Source organism: Cupressus sempervirens, chromosome 1 (genome assembly GCF_028749045.1).
Source record: "Cupressus sempervirens isolate cs-2001-9-10 chromosome 1, ASM2874904v1, whole genome shotgun sequence".
NCBI classification, from domain to species: domain Eukaryota; kingdom Viridiplantae; phylum Streptophyta; class Pinopsida; order Cupressales; family Cupressaceae; genus Cupressus; species Cupressus sempervirens.
In genome coordinates this window covers 720,861,389-720,889,322 of record NC_143118.1, presented here as the reverse complement: position 1 = coordinate 720,889,322, position 27,934 = coordinate 720,861,389, and the positions used below count along the sequence as shown (strand labels likewise).

Here is a 27,934-nt window from a genome sequence, read left to right as displayed (position 1 = left end):
GTTGGCTTAGATTTACATGGATTCACTGACTTAGATTGGGGTGGAAGTGTTAAAGACAAGAAAAGTACTTCAAGATGCTGTTTCAGTTTAGGATCAACAATGATATCTTGGATATGCAGAAAATAGTCTTCGGTAACACAAAACTTCACAGAAGCCGAATACATTGCAGTAGCAATGGCCTCTTGAGAAGAAGTTTGGCTAAGGAAGTTACTTGTGGGATTATTTGGGCAAGCCATGAATCCTATGATGATTCATTGTGATAATCAAAGTTCCATCAAGCTTTCAGTGAATCCAGTTTTCCATGACGGGTCCAAGCATATTGAAATTTCTTACCATTATGTAAGAGATATGGTAGACAAGAATTCTGTAAAATTAGAGTATGTTTGCACTGTAGATCAGACAATAGACATACTCACCAAACCTCTATTTAGAGTGAAGATAGATCACTTCAGGAGAAGACTTGGTATGGTTGAATTGTAATCTATTTGTATTCTTTTAAATTATTAATAAAATAATTTTATTTGTCAGGCTATTGACTGTTATGGGCTCCACCATTTGTATTCATTATTTAAGAGGTGACGATCTCTGAGATAATGAACACTTGTATAAAATATATTATGAGAGATGATGATCTCTTAGATAATATGCTAAACAATAGAGTTCTATTGTAAGATCTAGATGAGTTCAAGATCATGTTGTGATAAGTCACAATTTGGATAAAGGAAGAATTTTATTATTCTCCGAGTTTCTCTTGTATTCTGGTAGATCTTAAACTTAGGATCATGTTGTGATATAGAAATACCAATACCTATGAGTCACAACTTGAATAAATGAAGAAATTAAATTACTCTTTAGATTTATCTTGTACGTTGTATTCTTTGTAATACTGTTATCACTAGTAGCAGTGATTTGTCATTCTACAGGTTTAGTAATATGGCATTGTATCATGTGTTCTATGATACCACATGCTAAGGAGATTCAGATAGATATAGAGTATCAATTCTTGCTTGTTCATCTTTATTGATGTTGCTAGATATGATATCTCTTAGTATGATTATCAAGTTAAGAGGGAGTGTTAAATCTGTAACTTGTTAGCATATTGATCTAATAACAGATTGATCAGATCTGATATAGCATGATAAGTAAAGGGCTAAGTCTTTGTATTGTTCCCTTTATAAGATCGGCATCTATACTTAAGATTTTGGTTTAATACTAATCTAATAACATTGTTTATGTTTGTGATTAATATTTAATTATTCTTAGAAAGTCGCTAACTTCTAGAGGTTAGGCAAATGACTTTGGAAGAGACATGTCCTTTCTAAGGACACGTCCCTTGATTCCTATACTTATAGAGGGTAAGGATGAAGTCTAAGGGCACACAAGAAAAAAGACAAGTCTGCTCCTTAGTCATTACTGCCCACATTCAAATTGCAAGAGTAAAAGACAGAATTCTGAATTACATTTCTAATTCAATTGAAAGCAATACTTTGAAGTTATTCTCAGCAAATCAAGGGAGAAGAATAAGATCGAATCTAGTCTATATTCAATCATAGGAATTGTAGAAACTTTACAGCAAACAATGATGGTACTTGGATTTGCCAGATCCAAGTAAAGTAATATAGAGAATGGAATAGGGTGAGGGAACCCACCGAAGCTGTGATAGCCAAGTAGGGAAGGTCTTGCACTTTTGAAATTGTGAGCAATATTGAACTCCAATAGGAATTTGCAGTACAATAAAAATAATCCAAATCACATACTAACAACTTCCTACATGCTGCACATAAATACCCCTTCGAAAAAAATCCCTAATGGTTTACAAAAGAATGTTGACACGACAAACACCTACTGATAATCAATAAAAATTGGGCCCTTTATTAATTAAATAAGTCCTTGTGATATTATTTAATTTTTAGTAACATTTATTTAGTTAGTCTAATAAAAATTTGGGACATTACAAAGGAGGTATAAATGCAAAACTACAATGATTGTATAGACTTAAATCTGACGATACGATGTATAATGCAATCCTAATAACAAAATGGATATTGCATTTGATCTTGCAAGGTGTTTTAGCACTTGACATTGTGATCTACCAACATGAAAACACACAAAAATCTTTCCCTATTTGCTCCTGCTTTTTTCTGTTAGTGTTGTTCTAGCACATGGAATAGATTTTTGTTTTCTGGTTTTCATTCTTGTTGCAAGACTTTGCACACCAAATTGAAATGTGTAATAACTTTGTCACTTAGTATTTTGGGATGGTTGTTGAGAGTTTTGTTGGTAAAAACATTAAATGTTTTTCTTTGACAAATTCTGCCCAATAAACGTTTTTCCTTACATGGGCTTTCCAATTATTAGTTCCTTCAATTTGGGTTACCTAGATCCACTCCCAATGTAATGGGCAGCCATTTGTTTTTTCTGGGTTGTTCTAAGCTTGCAGTAGTTGAAAATAGATATTGAATTCCCACAACAGATAATTGTCTATAAAGCTACTTACTAAATTAACGCAGCAATATTCAAATCAAGCTCTTATATTTTTAATTCTGGAACCACTAATACCGGAAGTGCATTAACAGCAGATCAAATACATTACCAGGAGATAAAATACATTAACAGCAGATTACTTTTACGCTTGAACTCTAATGGTGTCATATAATATAATTTGCATACCATGAGTAGCTGCTTCAGTCAGAGTATTGACCATTAAGTGCATGAATAGCAATGTAATTTCTTCAACTCTCTTGATTCCAATCCAGATGGTTTCAGATTATGGATGGCACTCTCCCAGCTTGTACAGATCAATCTATATGCCTTCAAACCTGAACGATACTCTTCTAGTTTACTTTAGACCTGCACTGCACTCCCAGACAATGCCTGGCCCTATTTGGCATCTCCCAATCAGTTCTCAGACCTGTACGGCCCTATTACAGGTGCTTGCAGTCTTGGATATCTTGCTGCAGGTGTCTTCGTAACTGGTATAGCCTAGTTCTAGGTTTCTATGGCTTGCTCAAGCTTGGAGGGCACCTATAAAGAAATGGCAATTCAGTCACAGTAGTTTGACTTGAAACTCAGACTTCAACTTCTCAAATTGACCCCTTCAGGACAACTGAAATTGCATCAAATGAGAGTATCAACAAGTATTGAATAATCAAATTTTTAGCTTAATGCATCACCAATTGAATCTCCAAATTGTATTTGTCAACATTGTTGGGATTATTGCTCATGAGGGATTTCATCCTCACAAACCCTTGAAGATGAACTCTCCAAACAATTATTAGTTTACTTGTCCAATCCAGCATGCCCAAAATGAACTCTTTGAAATTCTTTTATAACATCCTAGGAGAGCCCACACACTTCATCAGCCAATGTGGTATAAATAGAGATACGTCTTTTTCTGATATATTAGTTTCCAAGTATCTCTAATAAAGGGGAACTTTTAATATTTAAATAACTTTTCCTTTAAACTTAAATCCCCATATCAATAAAGTTAAATATTTTAATTTAATTTTATAACTTAACTTCATTGAAAAATAAATAAATAATCACAAACGGTTATTAAAATCTCTAGTTGATACTATCAATTAGCATCAATAGGATATTATCCATAAATTACTGGTGGTATTGACTTGGCTCATCTGACTTACTACAAATAGTATGTAATAACCCTAGCTGGTTACTGTATATGTGAAAATGCGGCCTATGCTAACACACACACTTCAACACGGTCCTTATTTGCGGATTCATCTCGGAATGAACATTGGATTGTTCATCCGAAAATCGATCTGCAAAGCGACCTGTTGCCTTCTATCTAAAGGGATTTTGCCTGTTAATATCCTCAGAATCAAGGTGCAGGCAACCAGACCCTCTAAGAACGAAGGATTTGACAATGAAATTAAGCTAAGAATGAGTATGCAGATTAATCTAGAATGAAAGATGCAATGTAATCTAAAAACAAATAAAGAAAACTAGATTAAGCATATGCATGATTAAACTAAGAATGAGAATGTATGCAAGAAATGTAAGCAAACATGAGTATGAATTCCTGCAGCAATTCGATGCAAATTCTCCAAAATTCATCCTCCAAAATGAAGAGATGAGGGTCTCTTAAATAGACTTTCCTGGAATCCATCAACGGTTGAGATCTATTCGGATCAATGGTCAGGATTGAAGATGAGGTTCAGTCATAAAGGGAGATTCCCAAATTAAAGGGAGTTAACAGATTTAATTTGAGTAAAATAAAGAGTTAACTGTTTTAATTTGAGTAGAAAAAAAGAGTTAACTGATTTAACTCATTTTTGATCAATAGTGAACTGGAAATTTCCCTTTTTGAACTGAAGAGAGATTTTGTTGAGATATTTAATTTAATAAAATGAGATATGCTCTCATAATCACTTTTTCTATTTAATTAAATAATCTTTAATTAATTAGAGACACTTTTCTTATTTAATTAAATAACTTCATTTAATTAATTAGGAATGGCTTCCTATTTAATTAAATAACTTTGTTTAATTAATTAGAAGTAAGTGCTCCATTCAATTAAATAATTTCGTTTAATTAATTAGAAATACCTTTTCCATTTAATTAAATAATTATATTTAATTAATCAAGATAGGCGTATTTATTAAATTAAATAAATTTAATTCCATAGTACATTAGCCTTAGGATATAATTTAATTTAATTAAAGTATAAATACTTAATAATTAAATTATAATTAAATCAAGTAGGTTTAATGCGACTAATATGAGTAAATACTATAGGAATTAAATAATAAGCATGATGAATGCAGATTTAGGTTTTTTGCATTTGACAATTAAGTCAAGTAGCGAGTAGCAGAATGAGAATTGCCTATTAGAATAGATCTTAGGATTGATCAGAAATAGACCAGAATTGGTATAATAGCAATGAGCTAATTTTGGGGTATTATAGTTACAACTTAGACACGCCACAATTTATTCGTTTGACAATTTGTTAAAACACTTGGCAAGCAAAACTTGTATACCAATGTCAAGAGTACAACTCCGAAAGAAACACAATGCAATTGAACCTTTCCCAATTAATTATGTCATTTATAAGATTTCAGAACAATACATTAAAATACTGATATATGGTTCTGAAATAATAAGCAACTCATGCCAAATGCAAATTTATCAAATATGAGCAATTTCCAATGTTTGGTTTATTCCATTCTCCAATCAAATCACTATCACAGGTTAATTTAAATGTGACATGGAACCTAGAATGCCAAAGTTTGGCAATTGGCCACTACTCCCTATTTAATTTGCAGCTCAGAATATACTCACGGAAACTTGCAAAAATACCAGTCCTGTTGTATAATTGCAACCAAATGTACATACAGCTGTGACGTGGGGAAAGTTACTTCTGCAAGGTGAATACAGACCCTCAGGATTCCACTCGATCCCTGGAAGATAAAGCCAGTCATCTATTAACAGCAGCATCTGATATGATGCAATTATGCCCGCCCAGGTGTGCAGGTAATTGTTGCCGGATCACAGTTCCTTTTAGGTGATTGCTGGGCCTTTAGAATACTTCTCCTAGCCTCTATGATGCCACACGTAACTTCCAAAATGCCGTTCCCTTATTGCAGATGTTGTAACTCTGGCAGAATAGGTAATGGCAAACAAAAACACCACAAATCGCACCTCCAGATTGAAACGCAGGTCTGAAATTTGGTGTCCAGCCTTCCAGACTTGATGTCACAGCCCCAACATTTATTGCAGACATCTCTAGAGCCAAAACGTGGCTTCCCAAATAGTCACATTGTACTGATTTGTACAGATCGAACCTTTAGAATGCAGCCTCAGAATGATGAAAGGAAACACTAATAAATTCTTTCACAAAATTAGAGTAATCACTATCAATAATGTTCTCCTCAGCTACAGTAAATACAGTAGGAGAGAATGACAAATTGTTTACCTCAACACAATTTGCAATACAATCTCAGAATAACTTCCTAAACTCAAACCCTTATACCTCAGGAAGGGCACAAAAATCAGTAACTCAGAAAAGTCACAAAGACAAAAGAAAATAATATTCAATTGATAATCAGATGCTTTTTCCTTCAAAATGACCTCATATTTATAATCTCTAAATGACCTTTTGTTTCCAAAATGTAACTTCACTCACAAAGCTTCTCCAATACAACATCAGTCTACAACATTCAATACTTGGCTTAGGCATACAATTAATTAAATAAATGGCTCCTTCCAATGATGACTCAATCCTCAACTTAAGTGAAATTATAAAATTAAATTATAACTTTATAGTAAGCCATTTAATAATTTAATAATAATTTGGCCACTAGAAAATATAATAACTCTCAAAATACTCATCATTTAAATATGTCGTCTGAAATAGGAGTCACACCTATTATTTCTCCATATGACCAAATACACTTTACAAAAATAGAAAGGGTCCATCTCAATCAACACCAGACTTACCACAAATAGTAAGTACACAAAATTAAGCCTAAACAAAGTCTGACCTGAGCCAAATGAAGATCAACCTGTAACTTACTGAATTGTGGATAAGACAAGACCCTCCCAAGCCAACCCGCTGCCTTAGAAGACCCTCTATCCAAAATAATTAGCGTACGAGGATCACCATAATAGGCTAGTCTCTCAAACTCCAATGTTGGCAAAAATGGGAACATTACGGTCCTCCCTCTCTGAGATTGCTTGTCCTCAACAAATGCGCCAACACAGTGAACTCCACCTTCCACCTGAATCCCAAATGAAGAAGTATGTGGTATCCCTGTCAACACTGAACCAATTGCATGCCTAAATCTTCAGGTCTATCAACATCGCCTGCAATATAACACTTAGTACCTGTGTTGATGATGTAAAAATCAGAACATCACAAGAAGATAACTCCATAGATCTCAACATACTCATCTTCCTTGTAGCCACCCATATAATATATACTTGACTAGAATCCTGATCATCACCAACGATGCCTTAAAAAGACATAGCTACAAGAGAAACATATGCACTCATGCCAATTGTACTTGTAACTGCAATGGATGCAACTTCATCCTCATCAGAATCTGTGGCTACAAGGACATCACCAATTGTGGCTATAGGAAGCTGAACCGTGTATGTAGATGGTGAAATTGACCCCAACTCCACTCAGGTGAGTGATCAACATCAATTTGCAAAAAGGGGATTGTCATAAGACAATGTTGCATCCATGTCGAACATAGGATTGTCCACCAAGTGAACATCAACACTGTGTTAAATAGTAGTATAATATAACTTTGTCTCTACATTACTCACTTCATCATCAATAACATGTGTACTATCATTGGAGCACACATCTACAACTGCATGCATATCGCTAAACTCTTCAATAGATCGCTCAACCAACACAGAAGTGGTTGCTGATATGATAGTATCCTTGCATGCTCCTACCTACACTATCACTGCATTGCCATCGAGCGCACAATCTTGTGGGCTCATGTCAACAATTGTATCATCTGGCTCAACCTGACATGAATTCCCATCATACTGCACATCCATTGAGTCCAACTCATGCTGTGTCTCATAAGAAATGTCCCGCACATCTATAGCCACCACTGTATCATCACATTTCACTCTTCGAAAAAGTAATATCACGCTTTGCTCAAATCTCGGATCTGTAATCAATTTGGTCATCTATTTGTGATTTTAATTCAACTCATCTACTAACACATCCAACTGTTTCACAATACCGCGTGTCTCAGATTCTCTATCTATATCTACCTAGAACCAATCTCCTATCACTATCCATGTTACTAAATCAATCTAATAACTGAGCCCTATCCCTGTAGGCTAGCAAGAAACCGCTCTGATACCAATGTAATAACCCTAGTTGGTTACAACTTTGACACACCACAATTTAGTTGTTTGAGAATTTGTCAAACACTTGGCAAGAAAAACTCATATACCAATGTAATAACCCTAGTTGGTTACAATTTGTCAAACACCTGGCAAGAAAAACTCGTATACCAATGTCAAGAGTACAACTCCGAAAGAAACACAATGCAATTGAACCTTTCCCAATTAACTATGTCATTTATAAATTTTTAGAACAATACATTAAAATACTGATATATAGTTCTGAAATAACAAGCAACTCACGTCAAATGAAAATTTATCAAATACGAGCAATTTCCAATGTTTGGTTTATTCTATTCTCCAATCAAATCACTATCACAGATTATATAAATGCAACATGGAACCTGGAATCTCAAAGTTTGGCAATTGGCCACAGTTCCCTATTAAATTTGCAGCCCAGAATATATGCATGGCAACTTCGGAAGATAACAGTCCTGTTGCGTAATTGCAGCAAAATGTACATAGAGTTGTGATGTGGGAAAAATTACTTTTGTAAGGTGAATACAGACCCTAAGGTTTGCACCCAATCCTCAGAAGATAAAGCCGGTTGTCTATTAACAACAACCTCCGATATGATGCAGTTATGCCCGTTCAGGTGTGCAGGTAATTGTTGCTCGATCACAGTCCTTTTTGGGTGATCACTGGCCTTGTAGAATACTTCTCCCAGCCTCTATGATGCCACTCGTAGCTTCCAAAATGTCGTTCCCTTATTGCAGATGTTGTAACACTGCCAAAATAGGTAGTGGCAAACAAAACACCACAAATCACGCCTCCGGATTGAAATGCAGTTTTGAAATTTGGTGTCCAGCCTCATAGACTTAATGTCATATACCCAAAATCTATTATAGATCGAACCTCCATAATGCAGCCTCAGAATGATGAAAGCAATCACTAATAAATCCCTTCACAATTCCAGAGTAATCAACATCAATAATCTTCTCCTTAGCTACAGTAAATACATTAGAAGAGAATGGAAAATTGTTTACCTCAACACAATTTGCAATACAATCTCAGAATAATTTTTAGAACTCAAACCCTTATGCCTCAGCAAGAGCACAAAAACTAGTAACTTAGAACAGTCACAAAGATACAAAAGCAAACAATATTCAATCGATAATTGGATGATTTTTCCTTCACAATGAGCTCATATTTATACTCTCCAAATGACCTTTTGTTTCCAAAATGTAACTTCACTTATAAATCTTCTATAACACAAAATCACTTTATAACATTTAATACTTGGCTTAGGCATATAATTAAGTAAATAAATGGCCCCTTCCAATGATGACTCAACGCTCAACTTAAGTGAATTATAACTTAATTATAAGCCATCTAATGATTCAATAATAATTTGGCCACTAAAAAATATAATAACTCTCAAAATACTCATCTTTTAAGTATGCCGTCTAATATAGGAGTCACACCTGTTATTTCTCCATGTGACCAAATGAACTTTCCAAAAATATAAAGAGTCCATCTCAATCAACACCCTACTTACCACAAATAGTAAGTACACAAAACTAAGCCCAAACAAAGTCCAATTTGAGCCAAACGAAGACCAACCTGTAACTTATTGAATTGTGGAGAAGACAAGGCCCTCCCAAGTCAAGCCACTGCCTCAGAAGACCTTCTATCACAATAATTAGCCTATGAGGATCACCATAATAGGTTAATCTCTCAAATTCTAATGGTGGCAAAAATGGGGACATTACATAGTAAGTATCCCAAAACCACAAGAAACTCCTCAAATTCGTCTGCAATTGAAATTATCTTAGCCCAAATATCCTCTAGATCCCTTAGATGTAAATATAGGTTAACGAAAACCTCATAAAACGAGTGCTAGAAAGGGACAATACACCCAATGTCTTCTCTTGGGTTGGAGTTTTGACGTATAGATATTCTCCTCTTCTTCTAATGGAATTTTGTACACGGGCATCTAAGATGGCCATACATTTGCCAAGGCTTGCTTATCCATCTTTACTACCCACATATGTTGTGCTTATAATGGTGATGTTTGTTCCTTATTTTATTTTTGCATTTAATATAATTGCTTTATTGCTTATTATATATAGGATAGGATATTCTTGCTTAGGTAGGTTGTATTACACTATGTGATTTTTAGTTTCCTAGTTTGGTGGAGACAATGTGGACAAAATATTCCATCTCCTAGTATCCTACAATAGCTGTACATTTACATGTCTTTCTGGTGTATCCTATGTAGTTGTAGCTTTTCTTTGAGCAGTGACCCGTCATTGTATATATGTATCCTTGGATAAAATGGAATTGTGCTTTCTTTGAAGCCCTTTATTAGCCATGGTTTAGTTAGCTATAATAATACTTTATGATTATGTTTTGATTAGTGATGGCAATGTAATGAAAATTGGCTCTCAGGTAGTTGTAGGAATAGATAGTTGTTATGCTCAACCAACCATCTCGTACTTTGTAAATGTAATTTGTTACTGAGAGTATGTTACTATTGACATTCATATGACATTACATGGAATAAATCTTATCATTCTTCCTGTGTATGGTATCTATTCTAGATTATTATGTTTCTTATGTTATTGTATGAATATTCCTGTTTAAACCATATGGAGTAAACATTATGGTACCATTGCCAAGTTCAATTCTGGAGGTCTGAGCGAGTGTGAATAGGCAAGATGGCAGAATAGTAGGCCACACATTCAAGTGACAAGTATCGGTGAGTGACAATGACTTTAAGGACAATAAGGAAGAGACTTGAGAAGGCCAATTGATAGAGAATTTGGTTTAAGCATGGAATGTTTTGGTTGACCAGTACGTCAGTAGGAAAAGCCCTTTCAATATGTTTTACCTTAGCAAAAAACTGAAACATTATTTAAAGGAATTTCCAGAATTTACAAACTCCAAAGATAATCTACTACAGCAGTAGATTACATGCATCAAATCCTCTATATTGCAGCAGTGGAATTGAATTCACCAAACTCCAAACCCTCACAAGAAGAAACAAATGAAGTAGACAATTGGATGAGCAATTCTCATAATGGGAGCCATATTTATAATTTCCATTGAGCAACTTATAGCTTCAACTACACACCTTTCACATAAAAGCCTTTTTCTTTATACTTAGGCAGATAGATAAGATAAGATAAGATAAGATAATGATATTAACGTCGAACAAAAGACCAAAAAGAGGTCTATGGGACTGAAAGATTACAACAAAGTAGGGCTGAAGCCAGCAGGAGCACACAAAGGTGTTCGAAGGAAAGCAACAGCAACAAACAAATACAAGCAACAGAAAGCACTAGGAGTCTTTCTTGGGTGAGAAGAAATCAGTCATAGAATGATACATGTGTCGATGCGTAGAGGTACTACACTGTCTTCGACCTGCCCAGAAGAGTGTCGCTGGTGCCTATAAGCAGAGCGGGATCTGACACATCTAGAAAGATCACTAGGCCGAATATAGCTAGAGGGCCTTTTCACACCACGCAAATGTGTAAAAAGGGCAGTAATGAGCTGAGTAGATGAGTGCCGGTGTGGAAGTAGAGTCTGAATCATGTTATCCCGGAGCATAGTGGCCTCACGCAGATACAGTGCAAGGCATCTCTGATCATAATAGCTGAAGATATCATAGAGAGAGAAGCACTCTCTGAACAAACAAAAGAACCTCCCTCTGATCTCATAATAAATAGGGCATCGAAAAAGAAAGTGAGCCTCATCCTCCACCTCCCCTAAAGAACAGAACAAACAAGTCCGCTCCTCCCTGTCAATATGATGATCCAATTGAGCCCGAAGATGGTGGGAACCAACTCTGAAAGAACCTAAAGAGATCCGTAGGGCATGAGACCAGCGCTGTGAAAGATAGCTAGGTCGGGCAATAATCCCATCTGAGATCTCCAAAAAGTGTGTCGCATAAAATGACATCCGTGGGTGTAATCCGCTAGGAGGGTTAACCTAGGTAGCAGTAATGTAACATCTATAAATATCAAGACAAACATGCTCATTCAACTCCTGCCGAGAAGGGAGAAGATGAGCAGGGGCATCCAAAGAAAACTGAAAAGGGGAGAGACGATCAATATCAATCCCAATCGAACTCAACAAAGAAGAGACTTGTGCATACCAACACCGCGCACGAGCACCAGACTCAGCAGCCGCCATGGAAACCGAAGAGCAATAAGCTAAATAGGAGTAACGATCACGGTCTCCAGCCATATCAGCAAACCCACGAAGGTGATGAAGAAACCAAACTAAGGCAAAAATGGCCGCAAGTCTGAAAGGATGAGCCCCGAACTCAGCAAGAATGATACCATGAGGAGTAGATCTATGACATCTGATAATGCGCCGCAAGAACAAAGTTTGGACCCGCTCAACCGAGGCCCAATCAGAGCTAAGGAGAGAAGGACCCCAAACCATAGAACCATAAAGAACAGTCGGTCGAACAAGAGAATCTAGGACAAATAGCTTAGATGAGGTATCCTGAAAATGATGTCTGAAGCACTGTTTCTCAAGCAAAGCAAGAGAACCCATGCCCTTATTCACTCTGGGCTGAATAGCAGGTCTCATGCTAAAACGTGGTCCGGAAAACATAACACCTAGATACAAATAGGATGAAGTAATCTCAATCACTTGGGCTCGAAATGTGAAGTGAAGATGAGAGGTCTTTAAGAAATTAAAGACCATGATCCGAGTCTTACCCAAATTAACCACTAGCTGTCTCTGATCACAAAATAAAGCCAATCTATCAAGAAGTCTCTGTAACCTATCAGGAGAGGAAGCAAGGAGAACAATATCATCCGCAAAGAGAAGGATCGAGATCAGAACCTGATGAAGATAACAACCGTCACCCGGGAGCGAAGACTCCAAGAGGAAGTCCTCCAGCTCATCAATATATAACCCAAAGAAAGTAGGAGAGAGAGGACAACCCTGCTTAACCCCAATAGTACAATGGATCGGATCTGAGAAGCCAACAGGAGTCCGAAATCTGCTGACCACAGTCTCATATAATCTCATAATAGCAATATGTAGCATCTCAGAAATACCGATCTCCCTAAGTCTCTCAAACAGAGCCACCCTAGGAACAGAATCAAAAGCTTTGCGAAAATCAACAAAGCAACAGTATACCTTTTCCGATCTGTGTCTGGCGTCCTCAATAATAGCCCGTAGCGTGAAGATGTGGTCCATAGTCTGATAATTCGTCCGAAAGCCCGCCTGTCCTCTAGCCCTACAACCAATCTTGTCAAGCTCCGCTGATAGCATAGTATTAAGAGCAGTAGCATACAGTTTGGCAAAAGTGTGCCCGATCATGATGGTTCTGTAGTTCCCCGGATCAGAGACAGGCCCAGTCTTGTGAATGGGATGAATCAAGTGCCTAGACCAGGAAGCCGGAAACCCAGTGTGAATCACTCTATTAAAAAGAATAGAGAGATAGGGACCCAGAACTGAGGCACCGAACTTGAAAAGCTCAGCCTGAAAACCTTCCTCATCAGCAGCTCTGCTACATTTCATGGATCTGATAGCCTCATAAATGTGGGAAGGGGTGAAAAGGCGAACGAAAGGAGGGGGGGGTGAATGGAAAGCTGCCCAGGAATATCATAAAGAGCCATGGTATGCAACGCAAGGGAGTGAAAGTCAAGGGTGGAAGGCGGAGCGGGATGACGGAGGAAAAGAGTACGCCAAAAGAGCTGGGGATTGCTAACCAGTGTGGAACAAAGTGACTTACACTTTGAGGCAGTGAAGTTACGCTTCTTACTCCGAAGCAAACGGAGATAAGACGAGGGAATACTGGCCAAGTCAGTGGAGTGAGCCTCAAAAGCAGAGCACATAATATAATTTATTAATTTCCTTTTGGCTCCCAAAAACAACCTTTTCAACCATGTCATGGTATTTTGACATGCAAGGTCATTGTTTCTTGTGCACAAGGCTTAAAACTTTTGAACTCGGTTCCAATGAGCTATGACATTAAGGTGGCCAATAGACAATTCCAGCAAAAATAGCAACCTTGGCATATTTAGTTGAATGATAATAATAATTTAGCTGTCTTGCGAAAATGACTAGAGAAGTACCATAATCGAAATCTAACAACATAGGAGTGATCCTGATGAAGAAAAATGATGAATGAACCCGGTGGGGTGACTTACTAAAAATAGACACCCCCTACAAGATTCTTGGAGCCTAAACCGGAAGCCAAAAATAAAAATGGATAGCGTCACTCAACTCCTCTAACTCAATTGAGCTCGTTGGAACCAACTGTTGACTTATTGCAAATGGTAAGTCTCACAAAACGGAGCCAAAAGTCACCATAGTCCACTGTAAAGCCTAATAACTTCACAACTGAGACCCTCAAATCCCATCGCTCGCTCACAAGGGTCGTGATGATGAATTGACCAAGCTAATTGCAGGAACCTTCTAAAAATGGGGACATTACAGGCATCCTCTTGGTGACACCTTCACAAGGTTGCAATTAGGGGAGAACCACTAGGGCACCCGATTGTAGTAGCATGTTAAGGGATAACTGCTATAAGGGCAGCCTACTACTTTGCGACTAAAGGAGAATTGCTAGGGCACCCTATTGCAGAAGTAATCAAGACTGCATTTAAGGGAGAATCATGAAGGGCACCCCACCATAGTGGCATGTAAGGGAGATATGTTAGAAGGGCACCCTTTTGCATGGTGATTGAGAAATAACTGCTAAGGGCACCCTATTGCAGAGGTATTTGAGGGAGAGCCGTTGAGGGCATCCCATTGTAGTGGTAGTTAAGGGAGAACTGCTATCAGGGCCCCTATTGCACTTTGATTAAAGGAGAATTGTTAGGTCACCCTACTAAAAGACAAAGATTGCATCTCTAAAGGCCTAGGAGAAGTAGATCTATCTTCTAAGTTGGATGGATATACCAATTGTTGGATATCCATAAGGCCCCAAGGGTAGAGCAGTTGTGAGAAGATTGGTATCGTAGTTGGAGGACTGCTCTAAGTTAGTAATGAGATAATTAGAGCCCTAGGAAGTCTTCCTATAAGTGGCAAGACCCTAATCAAAGACCCTTTCATAAGGATTGGGAAAATATAAAGTCCTTCCCAAAGATTATTATGGTGGAGATACCAAATAAAGGATATCCATAAGGCGTTAGGAGGAGATAATCGTAATGAGATGGTAACATAGGTTAAGGACTGTTCTAGAATGGCCATACGATAGCTAGAACCCTAGGAGGTCCTCCCTAGAGAGCTTGGAACCTAATTACGAACTCTTGCTAAGGATTATGAGCACTCATTGAAATTCATTATGGAACAAGGCAATACTCACTAGAGGAGAAGAAAGGTGCTACAATACATCAAGATAAGTTTCATCTTTTAATTGTTCTTAGTATTTAAAATTGTATTTAATAATATTCTAATTTGATAAGTCGATATTTGTAAATATATTACAGTTCTCACCTCAAATTGAAATTGTCATTTAATGGTTGTTGAATTCAAAATTTCAAGCCAAGATGATATTAGAGTTCAACGACAAAAACCACTCACATTTAATTGACATTGCTCGAGGACAAGCAATTTTCGAGAAACGCGGACTGTGATGTCCCCCTTTTCTAGTTTAGAGTTTAATTATAATAAATTAAAAAATACTATATAAGATTAAATAAAGAAAATAAATAAATAAATAATAAAATATAAGTATAATTATAATAATAAAAAAATATAGATACTTATCATTCTAATTAAACTGAAAAAATTAAATTATGAAAACTAATATTGAATCTTTAATACAACTTAATGACATTAATAAAAATCAAATATTATCATTATATATATTAATTAAATGCATATTATAATCTACACACACACACACTCACATGCACGCATACACATAAATCATTAATACAATAATTATATCATTAAATATTATCATATAAAATCTGAATATATAAATATATATATTACCAAACTTCAAATATGAAACACCTTGGTATTGAATATCTTAAAGGCTGGATACACAGCCTTAAGACACGATACTCCCATGAGCTGTCAACTTTAATGAAAGGGCACCACCTTTTCTCACATGGGTATAAAAGGAAGTATTGGATCAACAGATAAAGGGCATTTTTTTGGTCAGTGTTAAATCCCAGTTAGCATTGAATTCTATTCAGCATTTGGAGTATCTAGTTAGTAACGAATACAATAGTCAGCCTCTTATTAAATTTTAATAGTCTTTAGTCAGGAAATCATTAAATAAGTCAAGGGACATTCACTCAAAGATAGAAATAAAAACACCAATCAGAAGCATTATAAGTAGAGTCGGTCATTACATCAGAATAAGCATCGAATTATATTGAGGTAGAATACTAAGAAGTCAAAACAACTAATAATATTTGCATCAGGTCTGGAATGTAGCTACAGTCAGCAGCCATTGGATAAATACCAGAATTTTCTTCAAAGATAAATATAAAAATACATACCAATCAGTATAATTTAATAAAAAATTTCTTACGATCCATAATTAACAAATCATAATTAGCAAGGAAGGCTATCAACAGAGATATAAGTTGGACAACACAAACTTAGGGATATTGCAAATCTAATAAATATAAAAGCACTTGTAAATATAAAATTGATGAGAAGTGGATCAGACTTAGTAAACAACTAAGCACATGTTTTCACATCAAGTAAACGAGTTACAATCTAGGGTGAGGGGACATTACACTCACACGGGTGAAAAAATAGGCCTTACTGGGAGGTCATGCATCCCAGTACTATTGCAACTCAAGCAGGTTTAACGATTGAGTTTTCTCCGAGGTTAAGCCCACTTAGCTTGCTACCTTATTTCCAAAACCTACAACAAATGTTGTGCCTTAAGAACCATTTATTATAGAGCTCTATAGCTCATTGTTGATAAGTTGGAGATATTTTCCGTAGATAGTTAAATTGTGGAATTTTCCACGACAACTTATTAGAGCTGTTGTTGTTAGTGGACATTTTGATTGAGGTAGTACGAGGACAACTCTAATGGAGATCCCTCTGTAATGTCCCATTCTCTGTCCCTGTTCGATAAGATAAATTTCAGTAAGGAATAATAATAATTCTTCAATGATATTTTGTGAAATGAATTTAAATTTCATTTTATGTGCTGTCCATGGGTGTGATTGCCTCCAAAATGGACACATCTCTTCTTTAATCACACCTCCTCATGATTAACAATAGGTAATATTCCTTTTATTATTTCATTTATTGCTTTTTTATGTTAATATTATAACATATTAATTATGTAACATTAATTAATTTTGTATTGTTATTTTAATATTGAATACGGGATTATATTATACAATTATTTCAGTATTTACTTATTATTATATTGGATTATCATTCTAATTTTTATTATTGATTATCTAATTCTTTTTATATCTCAATATTATTATTATAATACATTTTATGATTTTATATGTGATTTAACATATTCTATTATAATTATATTATTATATATATTATAATTAAATTATTCTTGTTTTTTAATTATTAATTGATATTTTGACAGGGATATCACAGTCCTCCCCTCTAAAATTTTCTTGTCCTCAAGTAATTGATTTGATCTTCATTAATTCATAGCTTGAATTCATTCACTTTCCTGCATGTGTTAAATACTTGCAGAAGTATATATGTTAGTTTACGATGGCCTATGCAAGAACATATGAATTAAGACACAGAGCATACACAAAGTAGACACATTAATGCATGAAGACAAAATGTAAACATGATGTAGACACAAGAATGCATGAAGACACAGGGACGACATGAGGCAAACACATTAACGTATGAAGACAAGATGTAGACACAGAAGATACATGTTAAAACTTCATCAGATTCCTTTTTACAATTTAAAACAAGAAAAGGATAAAAAAATATTTTACCAACTTTGACCGTAAATGCCATACTCCTTTCCCCTGTCTGGAAATTAAAAGTTCTTGAAGATGTGGCTTTTAGTCACTTTCCTTTTGCTAGTACTACAATAGGGTGTCCTAGTAGTTCTCCCTTCATTGCAGACTTTCCTCACGTTCCTAATTCCGTAGCGGATGGAGAGTTGACAGCCCTAAATACGTGGCAAGATCCTGTACCATGGAATGGTGCTTGGCAGTGTGTTTGTTGGCTGATTTAGGTGTACCTTGTGCCTTGTAACCAATGAAAACACGCATCAATTTCTAAAATATCAAAACCACAATTTATTACTAGATATAGTTAACTATGATGTAAATAAAGAATATTACACTGAATCTGATCTACTTATAGAAGAATTGTGCAAACACTATATGTAGCGCACAACTATACAAACATTGCACGACTAAGAATTATGAAGTCCTCCAAAAGTGTCAAATCTCTAATGAGTAGAAAACCCTACAGAGTGTAATGTCCCCTTTTTTAGCATTCATAGCTATTGTTGTTGTTAGCCTATTTCCCCACGGTCCCGTAGGCTAACCAGGACATTAAAGGGGCTTAGAGGCTATTTGGCCTAGATAGTTTTAGTTGTAGGGCTTTCTGAGGGGTTTTGAGGCAACTTTGGGCATACTTACTATTTATAGTAAGTCATCTTGGACATGGTCGAACATCCAGTGGCAACGGTATGTCGATGGTAATTGTTTAAAATTGACAAGAAGACTTGTTTATCATTGATGAGATTTGTTATGCATTGATAAAGCTATTTTATAAAGTTAAATTTAAAAATTTAACTTTATTAATGCATAGACTATAGTTTGTGGGAAATATTTAAATTAAAAGAGTCCCCTTTATTTTATAACACATTGGAGACATAAGTTACATAAAGGGAGTTATGTTTTATCCCACATTGAGAAAACGAAGGATGGAGCCCTTGTGAGAACACTATAAAAGAAATGGAAGAGCTTCTTTTAAGTATGCTTGGAAATATCAAAGAAATTGGGTAATATTCTGGAGATTATATCTCAATAGTTTGAAGGACGAAATCCCTTCAAGTTGGAAATCTTGACGCCATTGAAAGATATGGTCTTGAGATTCAACATGGTAACAACAAGTTCCTGTCGCGCGGTACTGTAGCAGTCGGAATCACTGTAGCAGCGAGTTACTGTAGCAGTTAGAATCACTGTAGCAGTGAGTTATTGTAGCAGTCGGAATCACTTTAGCAGCGAGTTACTGTAGCAATCGGAATCATTGTAGCAGCGAGTTACTGTAGCAGCAAGTTACTGTCGCAGTCCGGATCGCTGTAGCTGCAAGTTACTGTAGCAATTTCAGAACTATTAACACTGCTGCAACCGCAATGGGTATGGACCATCATTGAACTTTATAGTTGATATAATGCGTTGAGTTTAATGAGAAGATATAAGATATGATTGTTATGGTAGTTGTAATTTCTTGATAAATCTGAAACAAGAAATAAATGAATGGTCATTGTTATTAGCTGCATATGGTTCTATGTTGCCTCCTATTTGCATCTCATATGAAACACAAACAATCTTGAGAAACCATTGATCAGCATCAAGCTGAAAACTATAAGAAATTTAGTTGCAAGACAATTGTTTGACAAAATTACAGGAAGAAATAGACATTAAAATAACAGAACAAGGTAGGTTGTTACACAGAGCCATATAGATTTGGGCCTTTTAGATCCAATAGTGAAGGATTGTACAAACTATGTACAAGTGAGAATTTAGATAAGCCTTTAAAAATGCTAAATTTCTAACAATATCAGACCTAACAAAGTTTATTATTGATGCATATAGATCTGGGCTTTCTTGACACAATTGTGAGGTCAGATTTGGGCCAAGGAGCACCATGTGAAACTTAGGCAAAAAAATTCCAAAAACAAGAAGAGACTTGAGGATTTAGTGCTTTGATACCACATTAACATCTCTAGAATACTCACAAGAGCAAGAATCACGTTCAACACCACATAATCTTCTGCGGAAGAGAACGAGGAATGACATATTACCAATATTGGTACAATAGAGTACAGTGCTGTTGAGTAAATATACATAGAGAACCTTTTTATTAGGTAAGGGTTAGGCATAGGATAACTTGTGATTGTGGCAAATATTGTAATCACATGACCGAGAGACAAAAAGTAAAAAACATAAGTAAACTAACTAGGTGTGGAAAGGACCAAAAAGGTAACCTGCTTAGGAAATAGGTTGCTTCATGTCAAGAATTTGCACATGGAAATACTTGGGTTTTGAATTTAGGCACTGATATTTGTTCAGTATGTTTGTGGTTATTAATCTTTCTGACATACCTCTGGATATAAGCATTTGATTTTTCCATGTTTAAGTTCCTCTTCAGACAAGTTTTCTTTGTCAATGCACTAAGGAACTTAGTCTTCCATGCCTAGCTGTCCTCATCTGTGTTTCAGATAGGGTTGTCTGATCCACTTATGTTCATATGATAGTTCTGCTGCTTGTATACTAATGTTGTGAAGTCTGATTTGATGGCAGTGCTAACAATGATTGGCAGTAATTTACCATAATCAATGTTGCATCTTTTCGTGCAGTTGTTTGAAAATTATTGTATCAGAAAACTCCACCCAAGTGCTTATGTATTGATTGATGTTTACTATTTAAGTGCAGAAACAATGGCTCTAAAGGATGTTGTTGCAGCAGCAGCTAGGAGGTATAAACCTACACAATCTGCTGTGCCTGGCACTACACTTGGTCCCATTCCAATTGATGCATTTCATACAGGGGTATATTTCCATTACTGTTTTAAGAAACAAACTATTTATTGGTTCCATTATTCAATTCTTTCTTAGGAGATTTTTGTTTTTGTGTATAATACATCCGAATGTACTTTGAGTCCCATTGACGTCCTTGGCACATGAGTTATCTGTTTGTATCAATCTATCCAACTCTAAACAGGTTGGTAGGAAGACCAGCTCTGATACTATTGTAAAGCGCCTTCCCATCGGAAATATATAACACCCTCTGTATGTATGTGTGTACCGTAAGGCCCTCAAATTAGTAGGGGATATAACCCTTCCAGCTTCTATAATAACCCTCCTTGTTCACAGACAGTAGATAGAACCTGCCCTGTTCACAGGCAATAGATAAGAACACCCCCTGCAGGAGGGGCTTGGGCGGGGGCAGGGGCTAGAGAGGGTATGCATATTGATACTGCCTGTGGACATGGAGGGTTCAATAATATTGAGGGAGGTTTGTATATTGCCTAGGGACCTAACATATGGAAACCATCTACCAGACTAATATTTGGGGACTCTTACAAATGTTTGATAAAATGACAATGCTAAAGTCATCTTGATATATGGGCATTTATATAATTGTTCGACGAAATGACTTTTTAGGATTCAATTGAAAGTGACATATATATTTACCACTCAAATGGAAATACTGCACTTTTATTTCATCATGTGATTCTGAGATTATCTAACATATGATTATTACAATATTGGAAGTTATTACAAAACATATACAAGCTTATTTAAGGCTATTCTAATTTAATATCCCTTGCGATTCTGAATCTAATTTTGCTGATTTACTTCCACAACTGATTACTAAATCCCTACAAATGCCCTAAAAGATTCAGATCTAGCTTCAAAACAATGCAAAATATAGATGGATGGGAACCTAGAAACTGCCCAAAATATCTGGATATTAGTGTAGTGGCAGAATGGTAGCAGAAACACTGTAGTAGCAACACTGTTCACCTTCAGCTCTAGGAAAGTCTTCCAAACTGTTCCAGAATCACTATCAAATATCCCAGCCCTACTGCAATTTATTTGAAATTAATATCAGACTGATTCCTTCAATCTTACTCTGCAAATCTAGCCCTAGGCCACCAACTTGGCACAATGGCTGATTTGTCTTCTCAAATATCTGCAAGCCTTCATAGGATCTTTCAGCACCTCAGTTATGCGCATCAATGGGAGTGTTTGTTCCCAATTACCAATGTAGGAAATTGGAGAAATGCTTGGCTTCAGAAGTTATTAGGCAAAGAAGAGGCAACACATTCGATATGCAACAATGAGGCTTTCCTCCTTACTTATTCTTTTCCTCCAAGAGTTGGGCCTCCTTGTAAAATAAAAACAATATTTAATTTCGCTTTCTAGAAGATTCACCTTTCCTCATAACAATATTTAATTGCACTATAGTATTATTAAACTATAATTAATATAAAGTGCAAATAATATCATAGGTTACAGGAAGTCTGTGGCTACAAGAAGTCTATGGCTGCAAGAAGCTTGTAGCCGCAAAAGTCTGTGGCGTCAGGGAGATTGTGGCAACAGTAAGGAACTGCCAACTCAACCCTCTCCTCAACACCTTGGCTTGCGGAGGTTTGATTATAGACCAACTTCCATTAAATCTGAGCATCAATTGGAATGTTTGTTCCCAATGACCAATGTAGCAAATTGCAAGAACGCTTGGCTATAGAAGTTATTGGGCAAAGAAGATGGCAACACATTCGATATACAACAACGAGGCTTTCCTCCCTATTTATTCTTTTCCTCCAAGAGGTGGGCCACCTTGTAAAAAAAAAATAATACTTAATTTCACTTTCTAGAAGATTCATCTTTTCCCATAATAATATTTAATTGCACTGTAAAGTATTATTAAAATATAATTAATATAAAGTGCAAATAATATCATAGGTTACAGGAAATCTGTGGCTGCAAGAAGCCTGTAGCTGCAAAAGTCTGTAGCTGTGGGGAGATTGTGGCAACAGTAAGGAACTGCCTACATGACCCTCTCCTCAACACCTTGGCCTACGAGGGTTTGATTATAGGCCAAAATCCATTAAATCTGACCACTAGTGAGAAGGAGACATGACACCTAACCTTCAAGTGGCTGGACAATGTAGGGAATTGGTGCTGAGTACTGCTAAGGGCCAAATAGGCATTGATGATTCTCCCTTTCAAGCTTGAATGAACTCTGTTGTTGTAGAGTGTCTGATCTGAACTGCTATAGTCTGCAATATGCCAAATCAGTCCAAGATTGCAGCAATTCTACCTTTGTTAGTTGCAAGAAACTGGAACAATGATGCCACTTGTATGTTGGTGTCTAAAAGTCCCAATGTGGGGCAATATGTGTTTGTATGCATATATACATATACATAGACACACACGAATATACATACATATGTATGTTTGTATGTATATATGTGTGCATAGACACACATACAAAGGTGGCTGGAAATTATGGTTGCATTGATGCTTCCTGGTAGGATTTCTAACCTCCCTCAAACATCCAAATACCACCTGACAGATTTTTAACCTTTTCTAAAGCACCAAATGGGGGTTGCAGATAGTTTGGTCCCACCTAATTCTTCTGTAAATCCATGAATTACAGATACGTTAATAGGTGTTGCAGATACGTTAAATTTAATTTATCATTTTATAAAGTTGGAGTACTAAATTAAAAGTGACTTTATGGGGGGCCTTTTCAAAGGTATTACTACAATGTAGCATGCAGTTAAGTGGTGCGGCAGTGTGTAAAAGGTGTTGCAGTCCATTTAGGGCTTATTTATCTCCACATAAAATCCTCATCTCAACTGAAATGTATAAAATATTAGTAGGTAGATGATACAAACCATTTTTTTACATATCTCTGTAATCTCACTTGAATCCTATATGAACCCACTTGTAGATTGGGTAGCAGGGTTTTATCCTCAAACTCAATTTTCCATAGGATTTTGATCTTAGGCTGACGATGAATAGTTTCACTTCTCCAAATGTGGTGTAACAAATGAGTATGCCAATAATGAGTTTACCCTCTCAATTCCCCTCTTCACACAATTTTTTCCATAAATAATAAACTATTATTCATTTTCGCTGTGAGTGACTAATGTAACTTCATATTTTGCCCCCCATAAAGTCACTTTTACTTTAGTACTCCAACTTAATAAAATGATTAATTAAATTTAACGTGTTTGTACTTTAGGCAACTTTATTTAATTATTTAATTATTCAAAGTGATTCCTTGTCTAGAGCTTACGTGTGCAAAGGGGACATGACACCCAAGTCTTGTTTGAAAAATGTAGATGCTACTATAGGTATGTGAGGAAGGCAAGGGCACGTTGATCAAGAAAATTAACAAAGGTTGCAAGTAAGAGTGGCATATGTGAGTACTGGTGGTGTTAGAGGATTGGAAGCAAAGGGAGTCAGAGGAATGCATAATTATGAGAGATTGAGTTTAGTGGTGATTGTGCAATAATGAGGACTTCTCATGATTGTTGATTGCAATTTTTTGTTGACTATTTTTTGATAGTGATGCGATATCCCTTGGTAGCAGCTGTCCATAATTGTGCAACCATTTACATCTTTCCAAGAGGCAGAAGAAGTGGTTATCATCAATCACAAAAACATTTTTTAAAGAAGAGGAAACACTTTTGACACAAAGCTATGTACTGCTGAGGTCACAAACGGGGGACCTCATCGCCAATATAATCAATCAACAATAACACACTAGTGGGGCTTGAATCTTGATGGTAAGAACAGCAAAATATGCCAACATTGGCCAATTTCACAAACATCTCACTGGTCATTTGTTATTTGTACTTTCAGGTCAGTTTTCCTTCGTCATTTGAGTTAGTAGCATCTATTACTCTCTTTGCACATGTTAGAGGTCATTGTTGGTGTGTGTGTGTTTCACCTTTGTTGTCAGCATAATTGTACTTGTCGGGAATGGGTAAAGTAAGTTGTTGAGTTGTTAGTGCTTGAGGGGTAAGTCGTTATGAATGCTACGGTTGAGTTGCATCCTTTGGATGGTATATGTACACTCTCCAGCGGTGTATGATGTAATGTGATGTTCACTGATGAAAACTTGGAAGAAGAGTATATACATGGTGGTTTTCTGATATTCATTTTCCTTTACTTTCTTTGCAATAACTTTCATAATACAATAGTATACATCAAACTAGTTACCGTAGGTGGTAAACATTTGGCATTATTGCCTTCGCTGATCCTAGGAAGCAACAAAGAGTGAATGGTGAACAAAATGCAACGGGGCAACCAATAGACTATGAAAAGAGTAGCCATCAAGGAGATGAGAACCTCGAGTTGTTTGAAGAGGAATGAGAAATGATGACAAACTTCATGTCAATAATCCAAGCGTTTATTGAGACGTGCAAAGAGAAGCTACTCGAGTAAGTCTGACTATAGACCATTTGATATGTTGTCTCCCTTGGTTGTTGGCATAGACATTTTTGGCACCGCAAAACCAATGAGAGGAAATCAATTGCGAGAACTGATGAAAATAAGTTCTCGAGTACTACTACCAAAGGGGAGAACGACGAAAGGAGGAAGAGGCGAGAGATGAATTCTGCCATAAGGGAAATACGAAGTGAAACCCGAGAGGGAGATGAATAAAGGAGAACACATTGTTATGATTATGTCTATACAATAATATAGATTGTATACAAATAATAAATGAATAAAAGTGTTCTTTGACTTTATCATGTGTTGTTTTCTTGTGGATGTATAAGGAAAATATTTATGCCAAATTAGTTAAATAAAAATAGGAATTTGAAAAAACTAGTAGAGCAGTGGGAGGCGACCCAGAAAACAATATGATTACTACAAGCGGGAAGATGATGAAAGTTCTGGAGACTTGTGGAGAGACTACTAGAGGAGGTGGTTGGTGAAGGCAAGGTCATTGGTGGTGAACACGACAAGAAATTTTTCCCTCTCCAAGAGTGGAATGGCAAGGAACACTATGAGGTGAATAGTGAGGAGGATTTTATTGAGGAAAGAAGAAGTTTGATTGGGAACTGAACCTTAACCTTGCGTACAGAGGCAAGGGAGCCTCGAAGGAAGGAAAGAGAAGAGGTCGAGGATACCAGTGCTGCTACAAGTGTCGAAGGGACAAAGAGGCACAGGAATCAGAGCTTGAACACTTCTTGTAGTTTGGGGGCACCAAGTGTGGAGGTGCCAAACACTTCAATTCTAGGACACCAAGCTTGTTGGTACCAATACAACAAGTAACTGGAACAGTTACCATGCCCAAGTTCATGGGTGATGAGAAGGAAGATCTCTTTTGACATTTTAAAACGTGTGAAATGATTTGGATGGCTAATGGGGTAATAGACCAAAATCACTGGATAAGACAATTTCCAACGACCTTGTGTGGAGTTGCCATTGACTAGTTCTCGGATGTAGATAAAACAAAAATATCCACATGGGCAAACCTCAAGAGGAGTTTCAAACAAAATTTTGACTACTTAGAGACGATAACGAAATAGTGGCTGAAATTTATAACACAAAAAAAGCAAAGGATAAAACCATCCAAAGGTATGGTTGACGACTGGAGGAATTACTTGGGAAGATGGACAGCCAGTTGGCGAATGGGTTGAAGAAGCAATGGTTCATTAAGGGATTAAAACCTTCCCTGAGAAGAGAAATGAAGATTGTACTATTGACATCGTATGTTGATGCTTACAATAGAGTGATGGACTTGGAAAGCAAAAACAAAACCACAAAGAAGAGTAAATAATTCGATGACAGTGAGGATTCTTCTGACGAAAGTAATAGCGAAGTGTCAAATAAGAAAATCTAGGCCCTCCAGAAAGAAATGCTCCGTGTAATGAAGGCATTTAAAACAATGAAAGGGAGCACCAGCCAGAGTGAGAAAGGAGACCTATAGTGTATGGACTAAAAGTAGGAAGGTCATATTAAGGGCGTGTGCCCTAATAAACTCTTATGCGACATTTGCCAAATAGTAGGTGATTCCACTAAGAATTGCCCGTACAGTATGAATACATGAAGCCATTAATAGTTTTGTTGAAAAAGGAACCGTCTGCCTCAAGAGTGACGGGGATGGGGAACACATAGAACACAAATATGGCATCATCCAGTGGTTGTTGGAACAACTAACAGGGTGGAAGAGGTAATGGTAACAATAGTACTAACAACAACAATAATAGGGGTCGAAAGCACATTCAATATGATGCTAATGGGCGACCAATGATACAATGTTGTACATGCAACCAATTGGGGCATTTTGCAAGAAACTGCTTTAGAGGGGAACCACCACAATTCCTTTGCAGGTGGTGTGGTCCAGAAGACAATGACAATGCAGAATTTCCAAAGCCTGTGGTGAATCTCCTAAACATTGAAGGCAATGGGGAGGAGGTGTTAGCTATCACTAAAGGGAAAGCAGGAAGGCGACATACTTGAACCTAGAGGCTAAGAAAAAGAGGATGTGGCAAGCGAAGGTATACATAAAAAAAGATAGGATGACTGAGAGGAGAAAACCACATGACATCGCTAGTACCTCGTTGAGAGGCCAAGTGGAGCAAAACATACTACGACAAATGATGCAGGCGAGATACCCAATAATATTAAGGGACCTCCTTGTAGCCATGCTACAACTGAGAACCTCCCTAGTAAACATGACATCATCTCTGAAAGTGTCAAATGGGATGGAAAAAAGGGAACCTACATCGAAGGAGAAAACTTTACCGGAAAGGAAAACTCTCTTGAGACTGTAGAGATCTAATATTGTACCGTCTTAAATTGGAAGCACCTCAATTTAATGATGGTTTAGCACCCATTTAATGCGATATCATTTATTTGCATCTTCCCCCTTTCTTCCCATTTGTCTTTATTCCTTCAAGGTGGAATTAGGGTAGGACCTAATATATCCTCATTAGTATTCCTCTTTCATGATGCAAAAATTGAGTAGGATATAACCACTTGGGCCCTCCCTTACCTTTCTCCAATCACTTAGAATCTATTTTTGCACTGAAACAAACTTTTTTTGAATAGTACATGGTTTCTGAAAACCAAGACCTATTTCGGGACCTAGAGGGAATCCCGAGGATTTTAGGGCTTGGTTAGTAGGGGCGTAGTGTCCCTACTCATCAGAGATGTAGTGACACCCTTCTGGCCTAATCAAGGACACAGTGCATCCCTACTTGGAACCTATTTGGGGTCCGCTTCTCAGGTCTCGAGTCCAAATTGACCTGAGGTGTTAATGCAAGGTACAGTTGGCCTATGGGAGAAAGTTTGTTTTGAGCCTTTTGTAAGCCGATCCATTTGCTTCATTTTGCATCTACAAGTATGCAAGCACGTTCAACATTTGCTTGCTAAAGTTCTCAAGCACTTGAG

The 27,934-nt window shown here is 36.7% G+C and overlaps 1 protein-coding gene across 1 annotated transcript in view; it reads left to right on the top strand.

The window, feature by feature from the left end:
• The window catches only part of NOA1 (P-loop containing nucleoside triphosphate hydrolases superfamily protein), a 241,888-nt gene that overhangs the window by 193,643 nt on the left and 20,311 nt on the right, over nt 1-27,934 (top strand). Inside the window, exon 8 of the mRNA XM_089788123.1 lies at nt 20,445-20,560. Coding sequence (XP_089644249.1) covers nt 20,445-20,560 — 116 coding nt within the window. The remainder of the gene's footprint in view (nt 1-20,444; nt 20,561-27,934) is intronic.